The sequence below is a fragment of the Hyperoodon ampullatus genome, assembly GCF_949752795.1.
Source record: "Hyperoodon ampullatus genome assembly, chromosome: 2".
Classification (NCBI taxonomy): domain Eukaryota; kingdom Metazoa; phylum Chordata; class Mammalia; order Artiodactyla; family Ziphiidae; genus Hyperoodon; species Hyperoodon ampullatus.
In genome coordinates this window covers 30238247-30261461 of record NC_136915.1, presented here as the reverse complement: position 1 = coordinate 30261461, position 23215 = coordinate 30238247, and the positions used below count along the sequence as shown (strand labels likewise).

Genomic DNA, 23215 nt, shown 5'->3' with positions numbered 1-23215 from the left:
CCAGGCCTGCTGAGTTCCTGGCAAGCTGAGCTGTGGGCCCAGGAGACACCAGGCAGATGGCTCCCCCTTAGCCAGGCTGGGCCAGGGCCCTTCACCCCAGCCTGAGGACCAGCATCTCTGGAGGGGCCTGGCCCCAAGCCCTTCTGAAACCAGGGTAGCCAGAGCTTCCATATCACGGATCTCACTGGGAAGCCAGGATCCCTCAAAGCGGCCTCCCCGTGGGAGCATCTGTGGGCCATTTTAAGGTGTGTCTCTGGAGGGGGACACATCAGGATGATTTGGGGGGACAGGAGGGGCTTGTTTTTGCTCATCCCACCCGCGAGCCCGCAGCAGCTTCCAGTTGCCCAGACCTGCCTCCTCACACTGCTTGCATCGCCTTCACCAGCTCTGGCGGCGTGAAGGGATGTTCGGGAAGGGAGACAGCCTTGCTGCCGCTTCGCCTGCCAGCATCTTTTCCCTCTCCCTGCCCATCTGCTCTCATCCTTCTGTCTGCCTACATTTTGGAGCAACTCCCATGCCATTTGCTTGAGTTGAATCCTTAGTGGGGTGGGTGGGGTCAGGCTGAGCCCACTCACTGTCTGTGCTGCAGCTGCTCCCGGCAAACTGCTGTCTAGACTATGCCTGTGCGTGGGCACCTAGGCAGTGTCTACACAGGTACAGTGACACCACGTGGTGCTCTCCTAGGAACCGGTAAGAGAGAGGCGTCTTAGCGCTCTAGGGAAGGCAGAGAACAGCGCCAGAATGGTAATGAAATCAACTCATCTACCAGGGCAGGGCGGCTGCAGCACAGGGCTGCTGACCCAGTAGGAACCATCAGCAACTGGAGGGAAGGCGTCCAGCCATTCATAGAGTATCTGCTGGGCCAGGCACTGGGGGTAATTGTTTTATGTAATTTTTTTTCTTTTTTTCTAGTTCTGAGGGATTTTTAGTCTAGTAGTGGGGAAAAGACATTAAGCATATAAGCACACAAATAAATGCATAATCACAAAATATGGAAAGTGCTATGAATGAAAATTACAGGATACCGAGTGAGACTATGACCGTTGGTGTTGGGGACATCAAGAAGGCTTCCCTGAGGAAGTGACATTCACATTGAGAAGGATGCATAGACGTTAGGCAAAGAGTGGGAACAACTGTCTAGACACATTACTGCTGAGCTTTTTAGGATTTTTCTAGAAACAGTTGTGTTCTTCCCTGCTTTTGTGTGAATGACTGAATCTACTTCCAGCATGAGCCTCTTTGGCAGAAGTCACAGCTGAGCCTAACGATGGCTTCTGCTCTGTCTGGGGACTGTCAGGGCCTACTGAGTTACTGGATCCTAGTTACTCTCAGGATGAAATCATGGGTCTGCTCCTCGGCACAGCTCTGAAGACAAATTAGGGCTTGATGGGAGTCAGACCTGGTAGATTGGACTAGAAGGGCATCAGGCCATCTCTCCTACTTTCCAGTTCACTGCATGGAGTCAGTCTCCTGGGGTTTAGAATAAGGGCCAGAATGGCAGCATATGAAGTTATAAGCTAACTAGTGAATATGCACCTGTTATCAGAGTAAGGGTACCTTCTAGGCATAAGAGCAAAAACAAACTAAAGGAAAAGAAGACTATTTGACTACATAGACATTTAGTCTTTTTTTTTAATTAAAAAAAAGTTAAAAGATTAAGAAAAACTACATCCTATGTCAGTTATAGCCTTAATATATAAAGAGCTCCTAAAAACTCACTAAGACTAATACACACAAAGCAGTAAAAAATTAGAAAAAGAATGTGAACTGGAAATTCATAAAAGAAATAATACATATAGCTAGTAAGCATGTAAAACAAGTCCAACTTCATGAATAATTAAGGAATTGTGAAATTAAACAATGATATACTTTTTATTACTCATCAAATTGGCAGCTTTTTAAAATACTCATTCCTGGTGCAGGTTCTGGGACTTACTCTACCACACTGCTGATGGTATCAATATATAAATTGGCACAGCCTTCCTGAGAGCAACCTGGCAGTGTATGTCACATACCTTTAAAAATGTGTGCCCCGGGCCTCCCTGGTGGCGCAGTGGTTGAGAGTCCGCCTGCCGATGCAGGGGATACAGGTTCGTGCCCCGGTCTGGGAGGATCCCATATGCCGCGGAGCGGCTGGGCCCGTGAGCCATGGCTGCTGAGCCTGCGTATCCGGAGCCTGTGCTCCGCAACGGGAGAGGCCACAACAGTGAGAGGCCCGCGTACCACAAAAAAAAAAAAAAAAAAATGTGTGCCCCATCTGACCCTGTAGTTCCATTTCTTGGAGTTTATCCTGAGGGAGAGAGGCAAATATGCCAAGATGTGTGTGCATAACTGCTAATAAAAAATATAAAAAGTGGGAAGAATCTCGATGTCCATGAATAGGGGTGTGGTCTGATAAATCATGCTATATATTCTTACCAGGGAGACTGTAGCTATTTCAAGTGACGCTACAAAAGAATATGGTCATGCAAGGACATTAATAATGTTTTTCTTGTTTTGCTCTTTTACGGCTTTATTGAGATATGTTTCACATACCATAAAATTCACCCTCATAATATATTTTAGGTGGGAGAAAAGGAGGCTTAGAAATGGTATCATAGCGTGGTCTGAATTTTTGTAATAACGAGAACTGTAAGCATACACACACACATACACACAGACACACAGGAAAGTCTGCTTGAATATTAAGATTATGGGTACCTTATTTGCTTATTTTTGCATGTCTGTATTTTCTAATGTTTCTGCAGGAAATGCCAGTTACTTTTATAAAAAGAAAAAATTATAGAAGCTTAGGGTTCAGTGTTCCCAAGCCCCCTGTGCGAGGGTAAAGTCTACACTCCTAACGTGGCCATCAGGTCCCCTAGATCTGGGCTTTGCTCCCCTCTGTGGGTCACCTATCACCACTCCCTGTACACTCCAGCGACACAGACTACTTGGAGTTTGTTGCTTACGTGCCGTTTCTTACTATGTACGTTTGCTTACCCAGGCCCCTCTGCCTGGAATGACTTTGCCTGTTGCCTGGCCCACTCCAGTATCACCTCAGGGAAGTTTTCCCTGAGCCCCTGCACCCACTCTGGGCCAGAGGCCGCGGAATTGGGCAGCTGGCCTTCCCCGGGCATCCCTATGACCCTCTGCCCTCCGTATGTGGAGCTCCTCCGTGTACGTGACTTTCCTCGCCCCCCCTCCAACACACTGCCTTCCCGAGGCGTGAACTGTAGAGAGCTGAAACGAGCAACTGCTTTTTGTTTTGTTTAAATCCAGGTCTAGAGGTTAACGTCTTCTAGAATCTGGCTCTTGTGTCCCCTTTCCTTTTAGGGGAAAGGGGTATTTGGGGAGAAGGCCTCACTTTGGGAACAGTCGCTCCAGGGCCAGCTGTCTGTCTCAGGGGACCCCAGTTGGCCTCTGCACAAAACTCTGTGTCCTTCTCTCTGCATTTGACTGGTCCCTTTGAGGTGGGCCAGCTGCCCACCTCTGTAGCCAGTGCATCCAGCTTGAGCCCCTAATTAATCCCCAGTAAAGGAGCCATGGTCCTTTGTTATCGAGAACCTTCCACGCTCCTCTGGGAGGGGGAGGAGGTGGCAGCGGCAGCTGTGGGATGCGTCCTCAAGTCAGACTCGCAGGCTGAGTTAGCGTAAGGAAACTCGCTGACTTGCTCAGTGAGAAGGCTCTTTTCTGTCTCATCTAGAGCCGAGAATGAAGCGGAGAGCATCAGACAGAGGAGCTGGGGAAACGTCGGCCAGGGCGAAGACTCTAGGAAGTGGGATTTCTGGAAATAATGCAAAGAGAGCTGGACCGTTCATCCTGGGTAAGCCTCTGACGGCCGGGTGAGTGGGGTGCCGGGGCAGCACAGTTCGACCCGCAGACACGCAGGGTGCAGCGCCTCGCCCACCCCAGCGTGGGAGCCTGACCAACCCTCGGCCACTTTAAATGGAGTCTGTTGATGAGAGGGGAAGGTTGCTCTGCACCAAGAGTTGTTGTTTCTGTTGTAGCCGCACCAGCCTTAGATTAGTGTCAGCTGAGAGATAGACTGCCTCTTCCCCCAGAGAATCCTATGTGTGTCCCCAGGACATCACCCACAGGAAGCAGACAAGCTGCCTTAGAACCCAAGGTACATCATCCAAGGCACTTCTTTGACCATTTTTGGAGGGCACAACTAAGTTCACAAAGTGTTTGGTACAGCTGCAAACTTCTTACAAATTTGGCCCCAAAACCCTGTAGAACTGGTGGTCTGGAGGAGCAGCGGGACCTTTCTGCATGATGTTCGAAGCCCAGCAAGTCTAGACTGCATGTGTAGGGTTGCAGGTGATTTGGGCTCTGAGGACCCCAACTCTCCTAGCAGCCAGAGACTGGGTGTGACTTTTGCTTTGGGACAGCATCTTGGACTTATGAGTACAAGATAGTTCCAGTTCCAGTCACTCGGCAAACAGTTCATGGAGCCTGCTACCTGCTGGGTCTGTGCTATTTGTCAGGGATGCAGCAGTGATTAAGACAGACAAGTTCCTGGGGAGTTTCCTGGCAGTCCAGTGGTTGGGACTCCACGCTTCCACTTCAGGGGGCGCGGGTTTGATCCCTGGTCGGAGAACTAAAATCCTGCATGCTGAGGGGTGCGGCCAAAAAAAAGAATTGGGCATTGGGCAGGACAGTTGGTTGGAGACACAGAGAGACACACTCTAAAGCTAAAAATAAAGACCATTAAGTTAAAAAAAAAAAAAAGACAAGTTCCTGCCCTCACGGAACTTAACATTCTAGTTAGAAAAAGAAACCGAGAGTAAACAACACACGAGGTCATCATGGGGGTGGGAAGGAGGGGTAAGGGCCTTGAAGGAAGTAAACAAGATGGTGTAAGAGTAAGAAGGGTCTAGAGAGAGTGTAGACAAGGAAGGTTCTGTGTGAGGAAGTGACAGTCAAGGGTGAGACAGCCAAGGGTAAGAAGGAGCAGCCATGTGAAAAGCAGGGGAAAAGCATTCCAGACAGAAGGAACAGCAAGTGCAAAGGCCCAGAAGCAGGGAAGGGCTTCACATCTCAGGAATGAAGAGTCCAGCATAGCTGGAGTATGGTGAGGAGGGGTGGGGAAACGTGATCAGTTGAAAGCTGGACAGGAACCAAATCATGCAAGACCTTGGAGGCCAAAAAAAGGAATTTTGATTGCATATTAAAAGCAGTGGAGTGCTGTTAAGGTTTTTTAGCAGTGCACTGACACTGTGACATTACCTGATTTATGCTCTGAAAGCTCAGGGTGCTGTCACAGGACATCAAGCCGTGTACATCTCTAAAAGTACAGAAGTTCCCCAAAGCTGATACGTGGCTGTATCAGACCGCCAGGGGAACACCTGTTAAAGGGACAGTTTCCTGGGTCCTCACCCTGGAGTCGCTGATTCAGAGGGCCCAGGTTGCAGCTGGGATCTCTGCTTTAACGCATACTCCTCAGAGATTCCAGCACGCACCCTGTGTTGAGAGCCCCTCTTGAGAAATGTGCCTGTAAAAGCCAGGTGTACGCAGGCAGATGCACACATACTGCTCCAGTTCTGGAGGGGAGACCATGGGTTCAGTGGATGTGAACGTGGTGCCCTCCAGGAGAGAAGATCCAGCCAAAAGCCCACGTGGTGGCACAGTGCCCCACGATGCCATGGTAGACAAGGCTCCTGAGAAGTAAGCCAGTGGCTGTCTGTGCCATAGGTCCCCGTCTGGGCAACTCACCAGTGCCAAGCATCGTGCAGTGTTTGGCGAGGAAAGATGGCACGGATGACTTCTATCAGCTGAAGGTAAGTGAGGCACCAGACATGGGGGGCTGGGGACCCCTGGGACATCCTACCAGCCCGGCTTCTCCCTCCTCCCACCTTCTGCACCACTTGTGAACAAGAGCAGTGCACTTCCTCCCGGGGAGCTCTGTCTGTGCTTATATCATTTTGCTGTCACATAGGGAAAGACCGTTTCACTTCGTCCACGCACGTGTGGGTGCGTGTGCCAGGGTTGCGTGGGAGGCTGTGAAACCCTGCCCCTCCTGTTCTAGTCACTCTGCTCGGAAAAGTAAGGGTTGTGGGGTTTTGTTTTTGTGTGTGTGCCTTCCTAAAGATCCTTACACTTGAGGAGAGGGGCGACCAAGGAATAGAAAGCCAAGAGGAGAGGCAAGGCAAGATGCTGTTGCACACCGAGTACTCCCTGCTCTCCCTCCTCCACACGCAGGATGGGGTGGTTCACCACCACGGGCTCTTCCAGGTAAGTGGCACCTCTCCCGTCCCCACTCCGGTTGGCACTGCTGGGCCCACACCACAGGACCCCCCAGTCTTCCCACATGCGGAGCAGCGGGACTTCCTGGCGGGTGGCCTGGAGATCTGGCTGGGCCAGCGAGCTCCTGCTCTGATGGTGGCAGCCTAGCGGGAATGCACGCGGTTTGCAGCTTGCAGGCTTTCTTTGAAGAGCCGCTTTTCCAAGAAAAGAAGAAAGTATGAAGTTATGTAAAGACACGGGCTCTTTCTAGCTGTGTTGTCAGGAGTCAGCCAGGCCGGGGTGGAAGGGAGGGCGATGAGGAAGGACGGGCGCCGGGGCACTGTGGATCCCCGCAGTTGCCTTTGGTACCAGTCCTTCTGCCTGCCCAGGCCTTTCAGCTTCTCTGGCAAGGGTCCCTGAACCCCATACTCAGATGTTCCAGGTCCGTTAGGAAAGGTGCTAATTGGCGACTGGTACCCTGAAAAGAGCCCTCCCCGGGGCAGAACTGAAATTGCGTCTCCAGAAATGAAGAACCAGGTTCAGAATGCTGGAGGGTGGGGGAGGGTTCTTGCTGAGGCCCCTGTGGAGCTTCTGCACCGCTCTCAGCCAGATGCGCTGGCCAGGCCCACTCATGCTTGGATGGACCTGGTACGCTAGAGGCAGCCTGGTGTCAGGGAGGGCACACAGGTTTTGGAGCGGGCAGTCCTGGATTCAGGTGGTGTGACCTCGAACACGTCACTGCCTAAGCCTCAGATTCCTCATCTGCAAAATGAGAATAATGATAACCGTGCCTACCGTGTATGGTGGCGGGAAGAATGAGAGGGTGTAAAGCACCGAGCCGTCCCGGGACATACGTGCTCATCACCGTCGTTATATCAGGCAGTAAGAACTCCTTGTTGGCTTGATTTGTTGAGGGAAAACAAGGGGAAAATGCCTCCCAGCCCCACACATAGATCCCACCGAGGTCTTTATTCTTAGATGTGCAATGAGAGGCACCTCTGAAATCTAGCGTGTCCCTTAAACATGAAATCAAATCGGGGGTGATTATGATTTCTTAGTATTTCATCTCTGGTAGCTTCCAGAGCTTGACCCTGGTATATATCATTTTGGATAAGAGAACCGGAGCGATTAGAGGTATTTCTAGAGTCCTCTGTGTGCCAGACACTGTGCTGGGCCTCTGGGGAAGAGAGGATGAGAGGTATGATCCTGCTCTTGAGGAGAAACGTGGCGTTCAGTCCCCAGGAGTCCCCCAGTCTGCTGGGGCTGGCACCAAGGGCATCCTAAAGCTGGGAGGATCAAAGTCCTTATGTTGCACCTGTGTTTTCTCTTACTCGAAATACTTTTTCAGCAAGGAAAATGGGTCCAGAACTACCAACCTTGGGGTTGGAAGTGGTACCCGCTTACCGAGCCCTGGCTTACCGATACCGAGTCCAGGTGCTTACTAAGCACTTGGCATGGTTGTCTTTTCTCTCAGCAACCTGTGAGGTAGGGGTTGCTGGCTCCCTTTCACACACGAGGTACCCGGGTTGGAGAGCTTAGGTGAGCCACCCCAGGTCCCGCAGCTAGGACAAGGTGGAGCCAGGGCCTGAACTCAGCCGTCAGGGGCCAGAGCCGTACTCTTAACCACCATTACACAGCTGCCCAGAAGTCCTGCATCTACGTGATGCAGCAGTTGTCTTGGACACACACAACACTTAGCTTCCCCCATCTTGGACACTGGAAGGAATTTTACATCGGTCATTGCCAGAATCCCTGGGAGTGCCAGGAGCGGAGGATGCCCCGGAGCCCTGAGTGTGCTGCCTGCACACTGAGCTCAGAGGGCCCTTTGGCTTTCAGTGCCCAGCCCTGATCCAAACGCTTTGCAGTAGGATCAAAGCATGAAGTCTCAACCTGAGCTGCTTCAGTCTGAGCCACTGGCTGGGCCTGGCATGGGGGAAACAGGGCAGTGCTGAGCGGCCCATGGGCCTTGCTGCCCAGATCTCAGGCCTCCGCCGCTCTCACACATGCAGGCTTGTTCCAGGCTCCAGAAGAGAGCCCCAAGCCCCTGGCCCTGGCCCTGGCGGGCCCCCAGCCAAGCCCTGGTCTGCCCCCTTCCTCCCAGGACCGCACCTGTGAAATTGTTGAGGACGCAGAATCCAGCCGAATGGTTAAGAAAATGAAGAAGCGCATCTGCCTCGTCCTCGACTGCCTCTGCGCACACGACTTCAGCGACAAGACTGCCGACCTGATCAACCTGCAGCACTACGTCATCAAGGAGAAGAGGCTCAGCGAGCGGGAGACCGTGGTCATCTTCTACGACGTGGTGCGCGTGGTGGAGGCCCTGCACCAGGTGAGGCTCCGCCCCGGCGGCTCCCGCCTTCTCTCCATGGAAAGCCGCCTTTCTGCTGCCACTCAGCGGAAGCAGCTCTGTCCCACCCTCACCCAGGTGTGCTTTGCAGCTGGGAACACCCAGAAGGAAAGTGGCTGGATGACACGCACACCTGAGGACACGGTGCTGCAGGCCTCAGCCCACGGCCCTGGGGAGGTGCGGGCAGCCCAGCAGAGCCCCGCGCAGAAATGCCCCAGCAGTCTAGAGGCTAAGTGAGAGATACCCACTGGGTGCAGCCACAGCCTGTCTCTGAGCTTTTCCTAGGGCGCGGGGGGTGTCGGGAACCCCGAGGCGCAGGTTAGGAGAGCCTGGGCCTCCTGCAGACACACAGCTTCTGTGGGCCGAGCCTGCAGTACTTAGTCGTCGGAGCCATGAGAATTCATCTCTGACCCCAGATCTAGGCAGGTGCTTGGGATTTTTTGGTTTCTTTTTTGGTTCTTGGTTTTTTGGTGGGATGTTTGGTAAAGGCAGAGAGAGGAGTGGTTTTCTCCATTGGCTGCTGCCCTAAGGGGAGAAAGAACTGGGGTAAACACCCTGTGTGGGGCAAAGACTGCCTGGGCTCACACGTTCCCCAGTTCGTCCGCGTGGTTAACGAGGCCCTAAGTGGTCCGGATCTGTCTGTGGCTTGCAAGTCAAGGTCCAAGCCTAAAGAGACATGTCTTCCGCAACACCTGGAGAGCCCACCTCTTACAGGCTAGGCCCGACCCTGGCTCTCATCTTCACAGTGCAGACCATGTGCCTGTTGTTTTCCAGAAAAACATTGTGCACAGAGACCTGAAGCTTGGGAACATGGTGCTCAATAAGAGGTAAGCTTCGCTTTTCTTCTTTCGTGATGTAACCTCGGGGTTGGGACAGGCTATGTGCTGCAACTACCCAGAGCCCTGCAGCGTCCCCATGGGGATTCTGACTCATGGGGCCAGGGGATGGGATGCTTGCTTCTGTCTTTTGCCACATGGGAATATGGTGCTTGCTAAGAAGGGGAGCCTTAAAGGCCACAGAAAGGGAGCTCTGGGAAGGATTTCAGCAGTCCCCCTGGTCCATTCATTTGTCATGCCCAGTGGGTGCACAGTAAATGACTATAAAAAATAGACCAATAGGTGACAGAATGACAGATGAGCAAAACAGGCTTTGTCGTGGGTCAGGTTCCCAGGAAACGGACTCTGAGAAGTACGTGCAGGAAGTTTACTGAGGCGCGCTCTCAGGGAGAAGGGGGCAGGATTGGGCTGAGGGAGAAGCTAAACTCGGGGCAGTCACGACAGGGCCTCAGCCTGGAAAGCCAGGGGGCCCTTCAGATGCCCCAAATCAAGTCCGGGGGCACATGGCCCTGTATCCCGACTGTGACCAGCCACCGAATGCAGGCTGCTCCCGGGGGCATAGCTTTGGGCAAGGCAGCTTCCTTTGGCTGAGGGGACTTCCTGGAAAAGGACACAGCTGTGAGTGGTCAGAAGCCGACATTCCCAGCAGCAGGGAGGGAGCACCTCGATATTCGAGGGGATCTGGGCGGCTCACCCCAGCATCCTCGGTGAGCCAGTGGCAGGGGGAGATCACATGAGGCTCCTGCCTCAGGCTGTCACCCCGCTCGGGCAGAGGGTCTGGGCCCCTTCTGAGTGATCTGGGGCAATGGTAGAGGGACACCAACCATGCAGGGTCCCAGGACCGATGGGAGGAGAGCCCACCCTGTGTGTCACCAAGATCCTAGGGCCGGGAAGGGCACACCTCCCTCACCCGCTCTCCCTGAGCCTCTCATCCTCACCTCTCTCTCACCTCCTGGTGTTAAAGTGGGTCGGAGGGCTTGCAAATGGCAGGCAGCACACGCCTCATGGCAAAAGTGGTGTGGTGGGCGATTTGTTCCATAACGTGGTTGCCCGCCCTGGAGGGGCCTGGGCCCACTATCCCTATGAAGTGGCCAGAGCCACACTGGTCACAGGAAAAGGAGCTCTGGGGAGGGGCATGGGGCACCCGACCCTGCAGTGCCAGCCCGAGATGCCATTGGGAGGATGCTGCTGCCCCCTCGGCACTCGGCATGTCCCCAGCCCCACCCGGCACTGGTGCTGCAGACAGTCTCCCAGAGCTTGCCACCTGGGGGCGACCGGAGGGCAGCTATCACTGTATGAGGGCCAATGTGCAGAGGACGGAGCGGGCAGAGACTCTGGCCATCTCAGTTCATGAAGGATGAGTAAAGATTTGCCTGCTTGGGGCTTCCCTGGTGGCGCAGTGGTTGGGAGTCCGCCTGCCGATGCGGGGGGCGCGGGTTCGTGCCCCGGTCCGGGAGGATCCCACGTGTGGCGGAGCGGCTGGGCCCATGAGCCATGGCCGCTGAGCCTGCACTTCCGGAGCCTGTGCTCCGCAGCGGGAGGGGGCGCAGCAGTGAGAGGCCCGCGTACCGCAAAAAAAAAAAAAAAAAGATTTGCCTGCTTGAGAAAAGTGAAGTGGTTAAAACCTGGTCCTGTCGTGCTGCACGGGGAGGAGGGAAGGAAACAGGAGTTCCAGGGCTGCTTGAACCCTTGACCAGCCGAGAGAGAGTTAGGAAAGCCAGGGAAGAATGGGCCCTGGGGGTCAGACCTGGCTCACAGCACACCACTGCCTCTTAATTACCCTTGAGACCGTGAGCACTTGTTCCTTTGATTATTCACCTGTTGATTAAGCCATTCATGTGTTGAGAAGCTGCTGTGGCACCAAGCACTCCTCTGAGCTTCCGTGTCCTCATCTGTGAAAGCAGAGATGATTATGCCTTCCTGCAGAGACTGCCCCTCATAAGCGCACCCTGTGCTAGCCAGCCGGGCCTGCAGGGCCTGTATGCTCGCTCCCTCTGGAGATGAGGCCTTCTGTGTGGTGAGTGGCCAACGAGGATGCCAGTGGCCAGGTCCCGAGGCACCCCAGCCCCAGCTCTGAACTGCACAAGGAGAGAGGAGGTGTCGGAAAGTGCAGACCATCCTGGCCCTGAGAGCGTATTGTCTTCGTGTCGGGAGACTCGGGTCCCAGCCTTCCGTGGGATGTTGGGCCAATCACCATCCCACTCTGGGCTGCAGGCTCACTGTTCACAAAGTCCGTCTGGCTGCAGAGCCCACAGTCTGCCAGGCTTCCGTGCAGCCATTCATTGGCTCTAAGTGAGCATCCCGAGGGTGCTTATGGGCATGCACCATCAGGGGCTCCTGCGCTGCTAGCCAGGCCAGCACCCCAGGCCTCTTTGTCTCTGTGGTGGCTTAGCTTCTGGCTCCCACTTCTCCAGGCCCCCCTAGGTTCTGGGAATGTAGTCGGAAGGTGACACCTCTCTTGAGTAACGCCAGTGTAGCTATAGCAGCTCTTCTGTGAGTGTCCATGCGCATGTGTGTCTGTGTGCGTGCATGTGCACGCATGGGTGTGTTTCCCTGGGATCGCAGAGCACCCACACCTCATTCAGACCCTGGGTCTTGGCTGCACATCCTTTAACCCTATAATCCCCTGTCTGTCTTGGGCAGACAGAGGTTCTGGCCGCCTCTCACTTGAGTCATGGGTGCCAGGAAGGCGCCGGGTGTGCTGCAGGGACCCACGCTGGCCGCCCAGTGCCTGCTTCCATGTGTCCACGCGCGCACCCCTCCCCTCTTGGGGCCTCGCTTTCATCCTTGTGAAGTCAAGGGTGGACCTGGAGGAGCTCCAGCCCCTTCCTGCCCGTCAGGCCAGGCCCTAAGTCCAGCTGGAGAGGCAGCAGATGAGCTGGAGGCTCCCAGCAGGACAGAGCGCTCCCAGGGAGGGAAACAGGGAGAAGGATTTGCAAGGCAGCTGCTAGTTCCCCTGCTGTGGATAAAGGGCAAGGGTCGCCATCTGAAATCCCCTCTGAGGTTGGCTGTGGGTTCTTTCTCCGTCCTCCTTGCTTTCCGCATGGGCACGTTGCACGCCCAGTTCCTAGAAAAGCAGACACACTGTGGTAGCCCAGAGGGCCATAGCTGAAGAGTGACTCACTGAGCAGGCCTTCCTGACACGGAGCTCTCTCCTTGCACTCCTGCTGCCCTTGCCCCTCCTGCCAGGACCAGCCTGGGGGGTCTGGACTCCCAGGGACCTGTGCGCCGCGCTGACTGGGGCAATGGTGGCGGGCAGGGAGCATCGCCAGGCTTTGGGAGGGCTGGGAGCTGACCGTGCGGTTTCCTGTGGGAGAGGCTCCAACCCGGTCCTGCCGCCCACCCTGCAGAGTCTCGGCCGAGCTTTTCTCGAGCCCCACGGGCAGAGAGGGCTGGCAGGTCCTGCCAGCAGAGTGGAGTGGAAGGCCAGCGCGCGGGCACGTGTGCTCCAGGGCCTGTCGTCACAGTGTGGCTCCTCTCACCCGCGACCTCAGCACGCTGTCTTCCCTGGGGTCTCCACTGGTAACCTCCACCAGCTGTGCCCACCGTCTGAGGATGAGATATAATCCGAGCTGGCCCTTAGTAATCAGTCACTGTTTGCCAGGCCCTGGATTCAGTGCTTTCCCTGGGATTATCTTCTTATCTTGTTAAGTCCTAACACAGCCCTGGGAGTTAGGTGCTAATGTTTTCCGTTTTACAGATGAGGAAATTGAGGTTTAACAGAGATTAAATAACATGACCAAGATCACACAGCCAGTAAGTGGCAGAGCCAGGACTAGAACCCGGGGATCTGACTCCCAAGCCCACCAGACTCTCCCCTGCGCGGTCCTCCTCCCAGCGTCTCAGGCCTCCAGCTGCCGTGGCCAGCTCTGACCAGGCGAGAAAACGCAGTGCGTCTGCTCTGTGGGGCCCTCGTGGACAAGAGGCCTGAGCAGGCCGTATTCAGTGACATGGGCGGTTCTGAGCAGGAGCAGCCCACTTCTTGACGTGATCCTTGCCCGAGACCCTTCGCCTGCCCTCTCAGACTCTAACTGCCCTGGGGGCCACCAGGCAGGTTTCCATGGCATCTGCCAGGGCAGGCCTGTATGGAGGGCAAGGGCCAGCGATTCCATTTGGAACGCCGGGGACAGACTGGCCTTTGTTTTGCACCAAGCGCTTGCCCACAGAATTCCCCAAGAAAGCTGAGGGGCTCTCGGAGCCTCGTGCGCGCAGCCGCACACACCTGTGCCTCTGAGCCAACCTCTTCTCCCCCTGGAGGCTCTTCTACGGAGAGGCCGCCCGAGGCCCCTGGTGGGGCTTCCCTTCCTGCCGTCCTCCCAGGCTTCTCCGCCCAGCCAGCCGGCTGACACGGCAGAGGGGCCCTTCCTCCCTGTGCCCCCCAACACAGGCCGAGGAGGCTCTGCACCCGCACCCCACGTCCCCAGGGGTGGCGTACGGCGTCCTCTCTGGGCCGGTTCCTGTTCTCATTGTGAGCCTCCTAGAAAGGACCGGAGCCCAAAGCTGCACTCACCACGGCTCTCTCAGATGGGGGATCTGTGGTTTTCTAGCCAGTGCAGAGTCTGCTGTACAAGACAAGGGGTGAGTCAGCTTGGATGGAACGGAAGGGAAAGCCAGGTGCTGGGCATTGTCCCGGGACCCAGTGGGTACCCCACTGGTGTCACTCAGAGGGCAGAGTCCGAGGTCAGACAGACCTGGGTTGGATCCTGCTCCACTCCTCACTAGCTGTGTGACCCTGGGCAAGTCTCTCCACTTCTCTGTGTCCTGATTGCATCATCTGTGAAGTGGGCCGTGAGAAAGTCTCCCTTGTGGGCTGTTGTGAGGGGTGAATGAAAACAGTCCCCGTCGGGCACTCCAGCCAGGGTCTGCACTTACTAAGCATTAGGTTTTGGGGTTTTTTTTAAAATTTTCTTTCCTTTTCCTTTTTTAAAAAAAATTTATTTTAATTTATTTTTATTTTTTTGGCTGCATTGGGTCTTCGTTGCTGCACGTGGGCTTTCTCTAGTTGCGGCGAGTGGGGGCTACTCTTCACTGTGGTGCACGGGCTTCTCATTGCGGTGGCTTCTCTTGGTGCGGAGCACGGGCTCTAAGCACGCGGGCTTCAGTAGTGATGGCTCGCAGGCTCTAGAGCGCAAGCTCAGTAGTTGTGCGTGGGCTCCATAGTTGTGGTTCGCGGGCTCTAGAGCACAGGCTCAGTAGTTGTGGTGCACCGGCTTAGTTGCCCCACGGCATGTGGGATCTTCCCAGACCAGGGCTCGAACCCGTGTCCCCTGCATTGGCAGGTGGATTCTTAACCATTGCGCCACCAGGGAAGCCCCAGCATTAGTTTTTAGTACTGTTGGTGCCGCTGCGATAATAATAAAAGTGATGACCAAAGGGATCAGCACTGGGGGACTGAAGGGAGGCACTCAAGGAAGGCCTCCAAGACTCTGCTGGACTTCCTCCTCCTCCTGTGTAAATGAGGGAACCAGACTAGGTCTCCAGTTCCTCCCAGTCTACTGATAGACACTATGTGTATGGAGATTGAGGAAATCTCTGCAGTTTTTCCAAGCCCTAAGCTGTAGCCCCAAGACTCAGCCAGGGCGCAGGTTCAGAGGAGCACCCTGAAGCTCCCCTGGTCAGAGTGACTCAGATCCCTGCGGGGACGGCTCAGCAGGTGGCAACCAAGCTCGACGGGCCTGTGTCAGCACCCCCAGTGGCACTCCCCACGCAGCTATGGGGAGGCCGGGGGGGCCGATGGAGAAGAAAAGGACGTGGATGTGATTCCTCTGCTCCTTGGACGAGAGGTGGGGACAGCTGGGGCGCCCGTGGGTACAGACACCGAGGTTCATTCACTCTCTGCCTCCCGCCCCCAGGACTCATCGGATAACCATCACCAACTTCTGCCTCGGGAAGCATCTCGTGAGCGAGGGGGACCTGCTGAAGGACCAGAGGGGGAGCCCCGCCTACATCAGTCCAGACGTGCTCAGCGGTATGTGCAGGGCGCCAGGCAGCAGGCCCTGGGGCCTCACACAGCCAGGCTCTGCAGCCGTTCATTCAGTCAACACACTATCTATGGGTGTGCCCCGGGCTAGGTGCTGGGGCTTCAGTGGTGGCCCAAACCAGTACTGTCCCTCCAGGTACAAAATTTGGGGTCCCATGGAGGAAGAAGATGGTAATCATTACACTAGTTACTCTCTGAGATTAGTGCTTGGAAGGAAAGAAACGTGATTTTTGTGAGCATGAAGAATGGGCACTTGAAGACCCTCCCCAGGGAAGTGGCCTTCGAGCTGAGGCTGTGAGAATAGATAGGAGCCCACGAGGGGTGTGACTGGGCAAAGGTGGCGCCACATAGTTGAGGAACCACAGAAGGCCCCTGAGGCTGCCACTCAGAAAGTTCAGCGGGAGGCCAGAGAGGTGGGTGGGGGTCCGGCCGCGCAAGGCCTAATGGAGGCCCTGTTGAGAAACGCCATCCTTTAATTCAAGTGCGAGAGGACGCCGCTGAAAAGGTCTTCACTGAGGCTACCGTGATGAGACTTGCATTTCAAAGATATCACTCCCTTTGTTTGTTCATTCATTCATTCATTCATTCTGCTGGTATTTACCGAGGGCCTGCCACGTATGAGGCTCTGTTCTAGACACTTTGGATACAGCAGTGAACAGTCAGACAAACATCCTGCCTCCATGGATGGTGAGCTGACTTTCTAGTGGGGCTGAGACAGGTAATACACAAAATAAGTCAATTATGTAGCTATCACCTTCTGATAAACTGTTAGTGCTGGGTGCTGTACTGAGCATATGACAGGCATCATCTGTATAAAACCACACAGCTACGCTGTGAGGTAAAATTTTTACAGATGGGAAAATTGAGGCTCAGAGAGATCAGACCTCTTGTTCAAAGTCACAGCTAATAGTAAACCAGAAAACCAGGAGGCTCGATCCCAGGGCTGCCTCCTGCCCAAGCCCATGCTTCTGTTTCACCGTAGGCTTTCTTTCCTTTCTTGCTTGTCCTTCGCCACATGGGGGTCCCTCTCTCTGTCCTGATCCCTCCGGGGACCAAGGGCTCACATCCTCTCCCATCCCTGCGATGCGAAGGTTTCAGGGTTGTCTACAGGGCCCATTATCCCCAGCACTCACACATGTGCCTCCCTCCTCACAGTGGCAGAAGCAGCCTCTTCCCGAGTTGTCACGTGTCTTCCTGTGGAGCAGGCTGCTCTAACTTGCCACGAGCCTTTGCGATCTCCTTGGAGGCCTTCTCCCAGCTGAGGGTTCCGCTGGAGCATCAGGCCTCTCCCAGGGCTACCTCTGCAGAGGGCAGTGGTGCCACTCTCCAGGCCTGGGGATTTGGGGTGGAGTCCCTGTGGCCTCTGCTAGAAGGATCTGGGTGCCAGGGGTGCATCCCAACTCCCTGAGCACCCCTCCCCCACCAGCCCAGCCCAGCCTGGATACCCTCCCTGAGAGTCCCGAAAGCATCCCTGTAGTTGACGGAGCCAGAGCTGTGTCAGAGGTGCGGTCTGTGACTATATGCAGGCCTGGGGGTGGATGGGCTGCCTCTGGTCAGGCCTCCTCAGCAGTGCCAGGCTGGGGTGGCCTCCACGTGCAGTCATTCCCACCTGCTGCCCTCAGCCTCTCTCTCTGGCTCTTCCAGACTCATGCCAGTCTTGAAGGATGAAACAGAGGAACTCCCTGCATCAGAAAGAGACCTGGACTGGGAGACCAGAGACCCGGGCTCTGGGACTGGCCTTGTTAATACCCAGCTGTGTGACTTTGGCCCTCAACCCCCCTCTCTGAGCCTCAGTCTCCTCGTGGGTTAAAAGCTGAAAACAGTCCTGCCTCGCTACATTGTTAAGAGGATGAAGTGGGGCGACTCAAGTGGGTTTTGATCCCAGGTCTGCCTTTCATTGACTCTGTGTGCCAAGCACAGACCTCAGCACCGGGCATGGCCTTGCCCTCACAGTTCATAGTCTGTTTAGTACCTGTGTGACCTTGGGAAAGGTACTGACCTCTCTGGGCCTCTATTTTCTCATCTATAAAATCGGGATGATAATAGCCCCTACTTCATTAGGTCCCTGTGGGATTAAATAAGGCCATAACCTAGTATCTGGCTCAATAAACCATAACCGGCATTGTCATTACCAAAAGGAAAGCTTGAAGTTCACTGTCCCCTCAAAAGTCAAAGCTCAGGGAAAAGTCGCCTGACAGTTAGAGCTCCTGGGAGAGCTTGTCTGCTACAGAGGCCGGACCAGCGCCCAAGGGCTCGCGGTCAGTAGAGCAGGGCTGGTGTTGTGAGGAGGAGGCGTGAAATGTGCCCAGGAGGGCCGGCTGCACAAGGCCAGGTGTGACCCCTTCCCCTCAGGGGGTCACACCAAGGCGGGGCATCCCCCTGTGGAGCCGGATCTCCAGAGCACGAGCGGGAACCAGCCTGAGGGGCGGAGGAGGAACGAGCATGGCAGAAGCTCAAGGACTGGGCCCGTGCGGCTTGCTCTGGGAGGAAGCATGGGGCGGGGGTTGACTGGAAGTGAGGGTGCCAAGGCGGAGGGGTCCTGTGGGTAGGACTTCAGGCGCGAAGCCGGTAAGCCGAGGGAGCGCCAGGGCCATTCTCCACCAGCCCTGGGCTGAGTGTGCGTGTGTCCATGTGCCCTGCAGGCCGGCCGTACCGGGGCAAGCCGAGCGACATGTGGGCCTTGGGCGTGGTGCTCTTCACCATGCTCTACGGCCAGTTCCCCTTCTACGACAGCATCCCGCAGGAGCTCTTCCGCAAGATCAAGGCCGCCGAGTACACCATCCCCGAGTGAGTCCTCCCTCCCTGGAGTCCAGCCCTTCAGGCTTGAGGGCTGGAAACGACACAGTGAGGCTTAGAGTCCTGGGTCCAAGACCCAGCACCAGCCCACCCCACCTGAGCCTCTCCCTCTCTCTCTCCTGCATCAGGGACGGGCGGGTTTCTGAGAACACCGTGTGTCTCATCCGGAAACTGCTGGTCCTCGACCCCCAGCAGCGCCTGGCTGCTGCCGACGTCCTGGAGGCCCTCAGTGCCATCATTGCATCGTGGTGAGTGGGCAGGGGCAAGGCCGGGTTCTGCCCACCTGTAGGCACTGTCCTGCCTCCCCAGAAAAGTAGCCTGAGGTTGGGCCCGTTTCTCCTCCAGGCAGAGGCAGATCTCCAGATTCTCCTGATGGGCAGGGTTGGGAGGGTGCAGGCAGAGCTCAGCGTTGAGCATCTCCTGCATGCCAGTCCATGCCAACTATGGGATGGGTATTATCTCACTGAGTTCTCACCACAGCCTGCAAGGTGGAAATTGTCCCCCATTTATTGGGTGAGGGAATTCCCAGGCAGTCCAGTGGTTAGGACTCTGCGCTTTCACTGCCGAGGGCCTGGGTTCAATCCCTCGTCAGGGAACTAAGATCCCACAAGCCTCATGGCCAATATATATATAGAGAGAGAGCTGGGACCTATCCCAGGTCTGTTGATTCCAGCCAAGTGTCAGAGCAGTGGGGACCTGGCCCTTTGGGGGAGTAGGGCCTGGGCTGCCTGGAGCCAGCCTGACTCACCTGCCTCCCCTGCAGGCAGTCCCTGTCCGCCCTGAGCGGGCCTTTGCAGGTGGTTCCTGACATCGATGACCAAATGAGCAATGCAGACAGCTCCCAGGAGGTGAGTTGGGGAGGGCAGGCTGGGCAGGGCTGCAGGGCCCCCTCGGGCCCTCTCCCAGCCAGGGCCTCCTTGGCCTCTCCCCAGCCCTTGGAGCTGGGAAAGACAGACCTGAGTCCTCAGCCTGAGCTGCCTGGGGCCTGCCTTGGGTCTGGCTCAGCTGGCAGTTCCGTGGCCTGAGAGAAGGGCTGTGAGGCAGTCGAGGAGGAGGCCCCACGGTGGGGAGGCCTCACGGCAGCTCAGCCTGGCCCTCCCTCAGCTTCCTCTTCCTGCCCAGGCCCTGGCTCTGCCACATGCCGGCCCTTTAAACGGTCACACTGGTCTGCGCCTCTGACTCACAGGGTTCTCTCTTGCCCTTCCTGCTTTTAGTTTTTCAGATGATTCATTTTCTCCCAGTTTTCTCTCCTCCCCTGTTGCCTGCACTGGAGAAAGTGCTGGGCCCGGGGTCGGGGCGGAGACCAGGGCGCAAGGCAGCAGCTAGCGGGTGATCTTAGGGTGCGTCCTGGAGGGCAGGGCTTTGGTGTAAGGACCCTCCCTCTCTGGGCCACCCTGGAGCCCCACAGCAAGCACTGGGCAGGGAGGACAGGACGGAGCCAGCCTGGGACTACAGCAGAGCCTCTTGGCCCTCGAAGAGAGAGTTCCAGGCCCTGCCCCCCAGCTCCCACCCCCTCCCAGGGCTGTTCAGCAGCTAAAAATAATCATCACTAGCATGTAGTGAGTGCCCCCCCAGTACGCCTCATTCAATCCACACTACAGGCCTGTGTGTCCTGTGTTCTTATCTCATTTCACTGAAGAGGAAACGGGTTCAGAGAGGCAAAGTAATTTTCCCAAAGTCGCACAGCTTGGAAGTAGTGGCTGAGCCTTGAACCCAAGTCTGAGTCCACAGCCCTGCTCTCCCCCTCTGATGATTAGCACAGGGACCACCCACTTCAGTTTGTGACTGTGCCTGGGCTGTCCCAGGGAGCTCAGCCTGGGGCAAGACGGAGAAACAGGGTGGCCCGGGTGCTAGCACCCCAGACCCAGGCCGCTCTCTTAACGCTTGACCTGCCCTGGTCCCTCGAGAGCCTCTGTGAGGGGAGACTACTGCCCCGTTTCACTGGGGCGGGTGGGACACTAAGCCTTCTGAGGGACCTCTTCCAAGGTCAGTGAGTTACGGGAGATCACAGGTCTGAGCGACACCCAGGGTGGCCAGCAAGGCGAGGTCCAGGTTGGCTGGAGGGCTTCCGGGCCCCACACTCTGGGCCACTAGATCGGGCCCAAGGGTGTGGTGCCTGGGGAGGGAGGCCCTTGAGGCGGGCCAGCTGACACGGCCCTGCTCTTCCCTCTTGCGTTTCCGCCTCTCTCGCTCTCTGTCTCTCTCTCTCTCTGCCGGGCTCCGTGGGTCTCTCTCTGCCGCGCAGGCCAAGGTGACAGAGGAGTGCTCCCAGTACGAGTTTGAGAACTACATGCGGCAGCAGCTGCTGCTGGCCGAGGAGAAGAGCTCCGTGCACGAGGCCCGCAGCTGGGGGCCCAGGCGGCAGCTGGGCAGCGTGCCGCCCGTGCGACGGCTGGGCCACGACGCGCAGCCCGTGAACCCCTTGGACGCAGCCATCCTGGCGCAGCGCTACCTGCGGAAATAGCAGCCTCGGGCAGGGGCACCGGCACCACCCACCACCTCTTCCCGGCCCCCAGCCGACAGCCTGGCTGCCCGGCTGGGCCCCGTAGCGCTGAACTCTCTCCCGGGCCGCACCGGGGACGGGGCAGGGACAGCCCAGGTCACACATGGGGTCAGCAGAGGTACCACGAAGCTACCTTTTGGAATGATTGCTTGATTGTTTGGTTTTTTAATCTGAGAAGCCTAGATAACTAATCTGCTTTTAATCATGACGTTTTAATCTACCTCTGTCTCTTTAACCATGCTGTCTCTGGACTGAGTGAGAGGGAGGAGGAGGGAGCCCGCCCGCCGGGGGCCCGACCGACCCACTGACCCCCGGGGGCAGCTGTCCCCCACAGTCCACATAAGCTGAAAGTGCAGCTCGCTGCTGGCTCCCAACCTGAATGCCCGCTCCCCACTGCCCTCCCAGGCCCCTCGCAGTCTGTTTTCCTCCCTCCCCTTCTGACCCCAGGCCCCTCAGTCCAAGCTTTGGAAAACTGTCACCTCATCTTAAGCGGAATTCAAATGTATTTATTTTTGTACTGAAACCAACTTCTCTCCCATCTCTAGGTGGCTCGGCCCATGCCACTCCCTGCCCCCAGCCTGGCTGGACAGCGGGGAGTCCACAGCCCCCGGTGGGCCCCCTCCTCGCCCCCAGGCTCAGAAGCCCCTTCTGGCCGGTCCCCTTCCACCTCCAGCCCACCAGTCCCTCCTTGTTTCTGGTGATGCGGAGGCCTTTCTACACTTGGTTCTCTCTCTCCCATCTCAGCTTCTCTGAGGTGCTGTACACCTGCATCAGCCCTGGTTTCCTCTTCCACCCCTCACCGTGGTACCGAGGTGACGCCGACGTGGATGGGAAGGGTGCCTGGTGGGGGGCTGGTGAGGGGTGCTCTGGGCCAGCTGTGAACAGGCGGCCCTGTTTGCACGCCGTCTCACTCCCCTCACTCCTCTTATGTTCAGAGAACCGTGGGGGCATCTCCTCTCCCGCCCCTGCCTCGTAATAGAGGTGGTGTCTCTCCCAGCAGACCACCAGGGGCGCCAGGGTCCTTCCTGGGGGCTGCAGGGCTCGTGGGGAGAATCGTGGGGACTGGGGGGCCCAGCCTGGCTTGAGAACAGCCCTGCTGCCCTTTTTGAGCCGAGATTTTGAAGTGGATGCCCGTCTTGCCAGAAACGCTGTTCTCACCAGAATGCCCTCCTTCCCGCTCTCCCACACTGGACTTGGCCCTGTCCAGTGCCAAGCAAAGACCTTCCCCTGGCCTACCCTCCCCAGACCCCTCAGAGCAGCTGAGCGTTCCCCTTCAGGCAGCCCTGGGCCCTCGGGCCCTTCCTGCCTGCATTCTCCCCAGTGGGGAGGTGACAGAGGCCTGTGTGACCTTGTTTCCCAGGGTGTGAGCTGCCCCCTCCCCAAAAGCTGACTCACTGTGAGTGACTTGGGCAAGGTCCCAAACCTCCTTGTGCCTCAGTTTCCCCATCTGGAAAAAATGGGGCCACCTCTTGCCAGCAGTAGCAGGGCCGCCCACGCCCCTTCCTCCCCATGCCTCCATCCCGGCACGTGGGCGCCTCGTGCCTCTGCCTCAGTGGGTCCGTGGGAGCCCGCCTGAGCCCAGCACTTACTCCCCTGAGCACCGGCTCAGCCCCCCTCAGCCGTCCAGCTGCTGAGAGCCAGGGTCTCGTGCTGGGGTGGGGAGGGGCGGGGGCGGGGGGCGGGATGCCCTCTTTTCTATATTTATTTCAAAAAGAAGTCTCCTAAAGGAGTAGAAATGCAGTCCGGCCCAGGGCTCCCAGCCCCTGTGACTGTCCTCCCGTGAGGGCTTCACCCAAGCCCCTTGTCCGGCAGCCTGCCCAGACCCTCCGGGCCTGCTTGCCTGGTGGTCTTTCTCCTCCTTTTCATAGCAATATCCTCCAGGTCTGCAAAGCCTGTCAGACAGACTGGCCCCTTCCAAGGTCAGCCCATGTGTCTGATTAATTTCTGGCAAAGCAAATGAGAGGAGTTTGGGTCTGCCCTCACTGGGTGTCACACGCTGAGAGAAGTCCTATTGTAAAAAAACAAAACGGGAAAAGTCACAAAAAAGTTTGTATAAAGTCATATTTTTGTACTACATGGGGACTCTTCCTGCATGTCAGCAATAAAACTTCCTGATCTGGAGCCAGCGTGGCCTGTGTCGTCTCTTACCCTCCTTGCCGCGTCTCCATCTCTCCCACCCAGCCAGGCAGTGCAGGACTCCTGTAGCTCTTGGCTCTGCCACCACTTGCCCTGGACGGGCGCTCCCTCACCCTGGCAGCCGTCACTGTCTTGAATGGGGGAGGGGGCCAGAACCTCCCAGCAGTCTCCCGGCCCCGTTGGTCCAGCCTCCCGCCAAGTGCCCAAGGGGGAACTCCCCCCTTGGCTTGGCTCAGCCCAGACCTGCAGACCTGCGCAGGAAGGAGGTGTCCCAGAGCAGCTGCCACTATCAGGGTATCGATCCTCTCTCCCCTCCAAACAGCCATCTGGGATGGGGGAACCCTAGCCAGACAGACTGCCCGTGTGCCCACGTGCCCATCCAGAGCAGCTGGGGTAAGAAGCGCCAGGCC

General features: G+C 56.6%; 1 protein-coding gene across 2 annotated transcripts; it reads left to right on the top strand.

Annotated features, from left to right (window-relative positions):
* Positions 1–3693: 3693 nt before the first annotated feature.
* On the top strand, positions 3694–20880 carry STK40 (serine/threonine kinase 40; the record flags this gene model as incomplete). 2 transcript variants are annotated; one of them, XM_079728467.1, is made up of 10 exons in its annotated part: positions 3694–3805; positions 5677–5762; positions 6073–6216; positions 8309–8536; positions 9329–9381; positions 15243–15358; positions 18013–18157; positions 18295–18414; positions 18930–19014; positions 20412–20880. In XM_079728467.1, the coding sequence occupies 10 exons, from the start codon at positions 3694–3696 to the stop codon at positions 20628–20630; spliced, it is 1308 nt and encodes a 435-aa protein (XP_079584593.1). In that variant the 3' UTR covers positions 20631–20880. The 2 variants fall into 2 exon arrangements, with proteins under 2 accessions (XP_079584593.1, XP_079584594.1); XM_079728468.1 differs by having other exon boundaries at positions 5659–5762.
* Positions 20881–23215: the final 2335 nt, after the last annotated feature.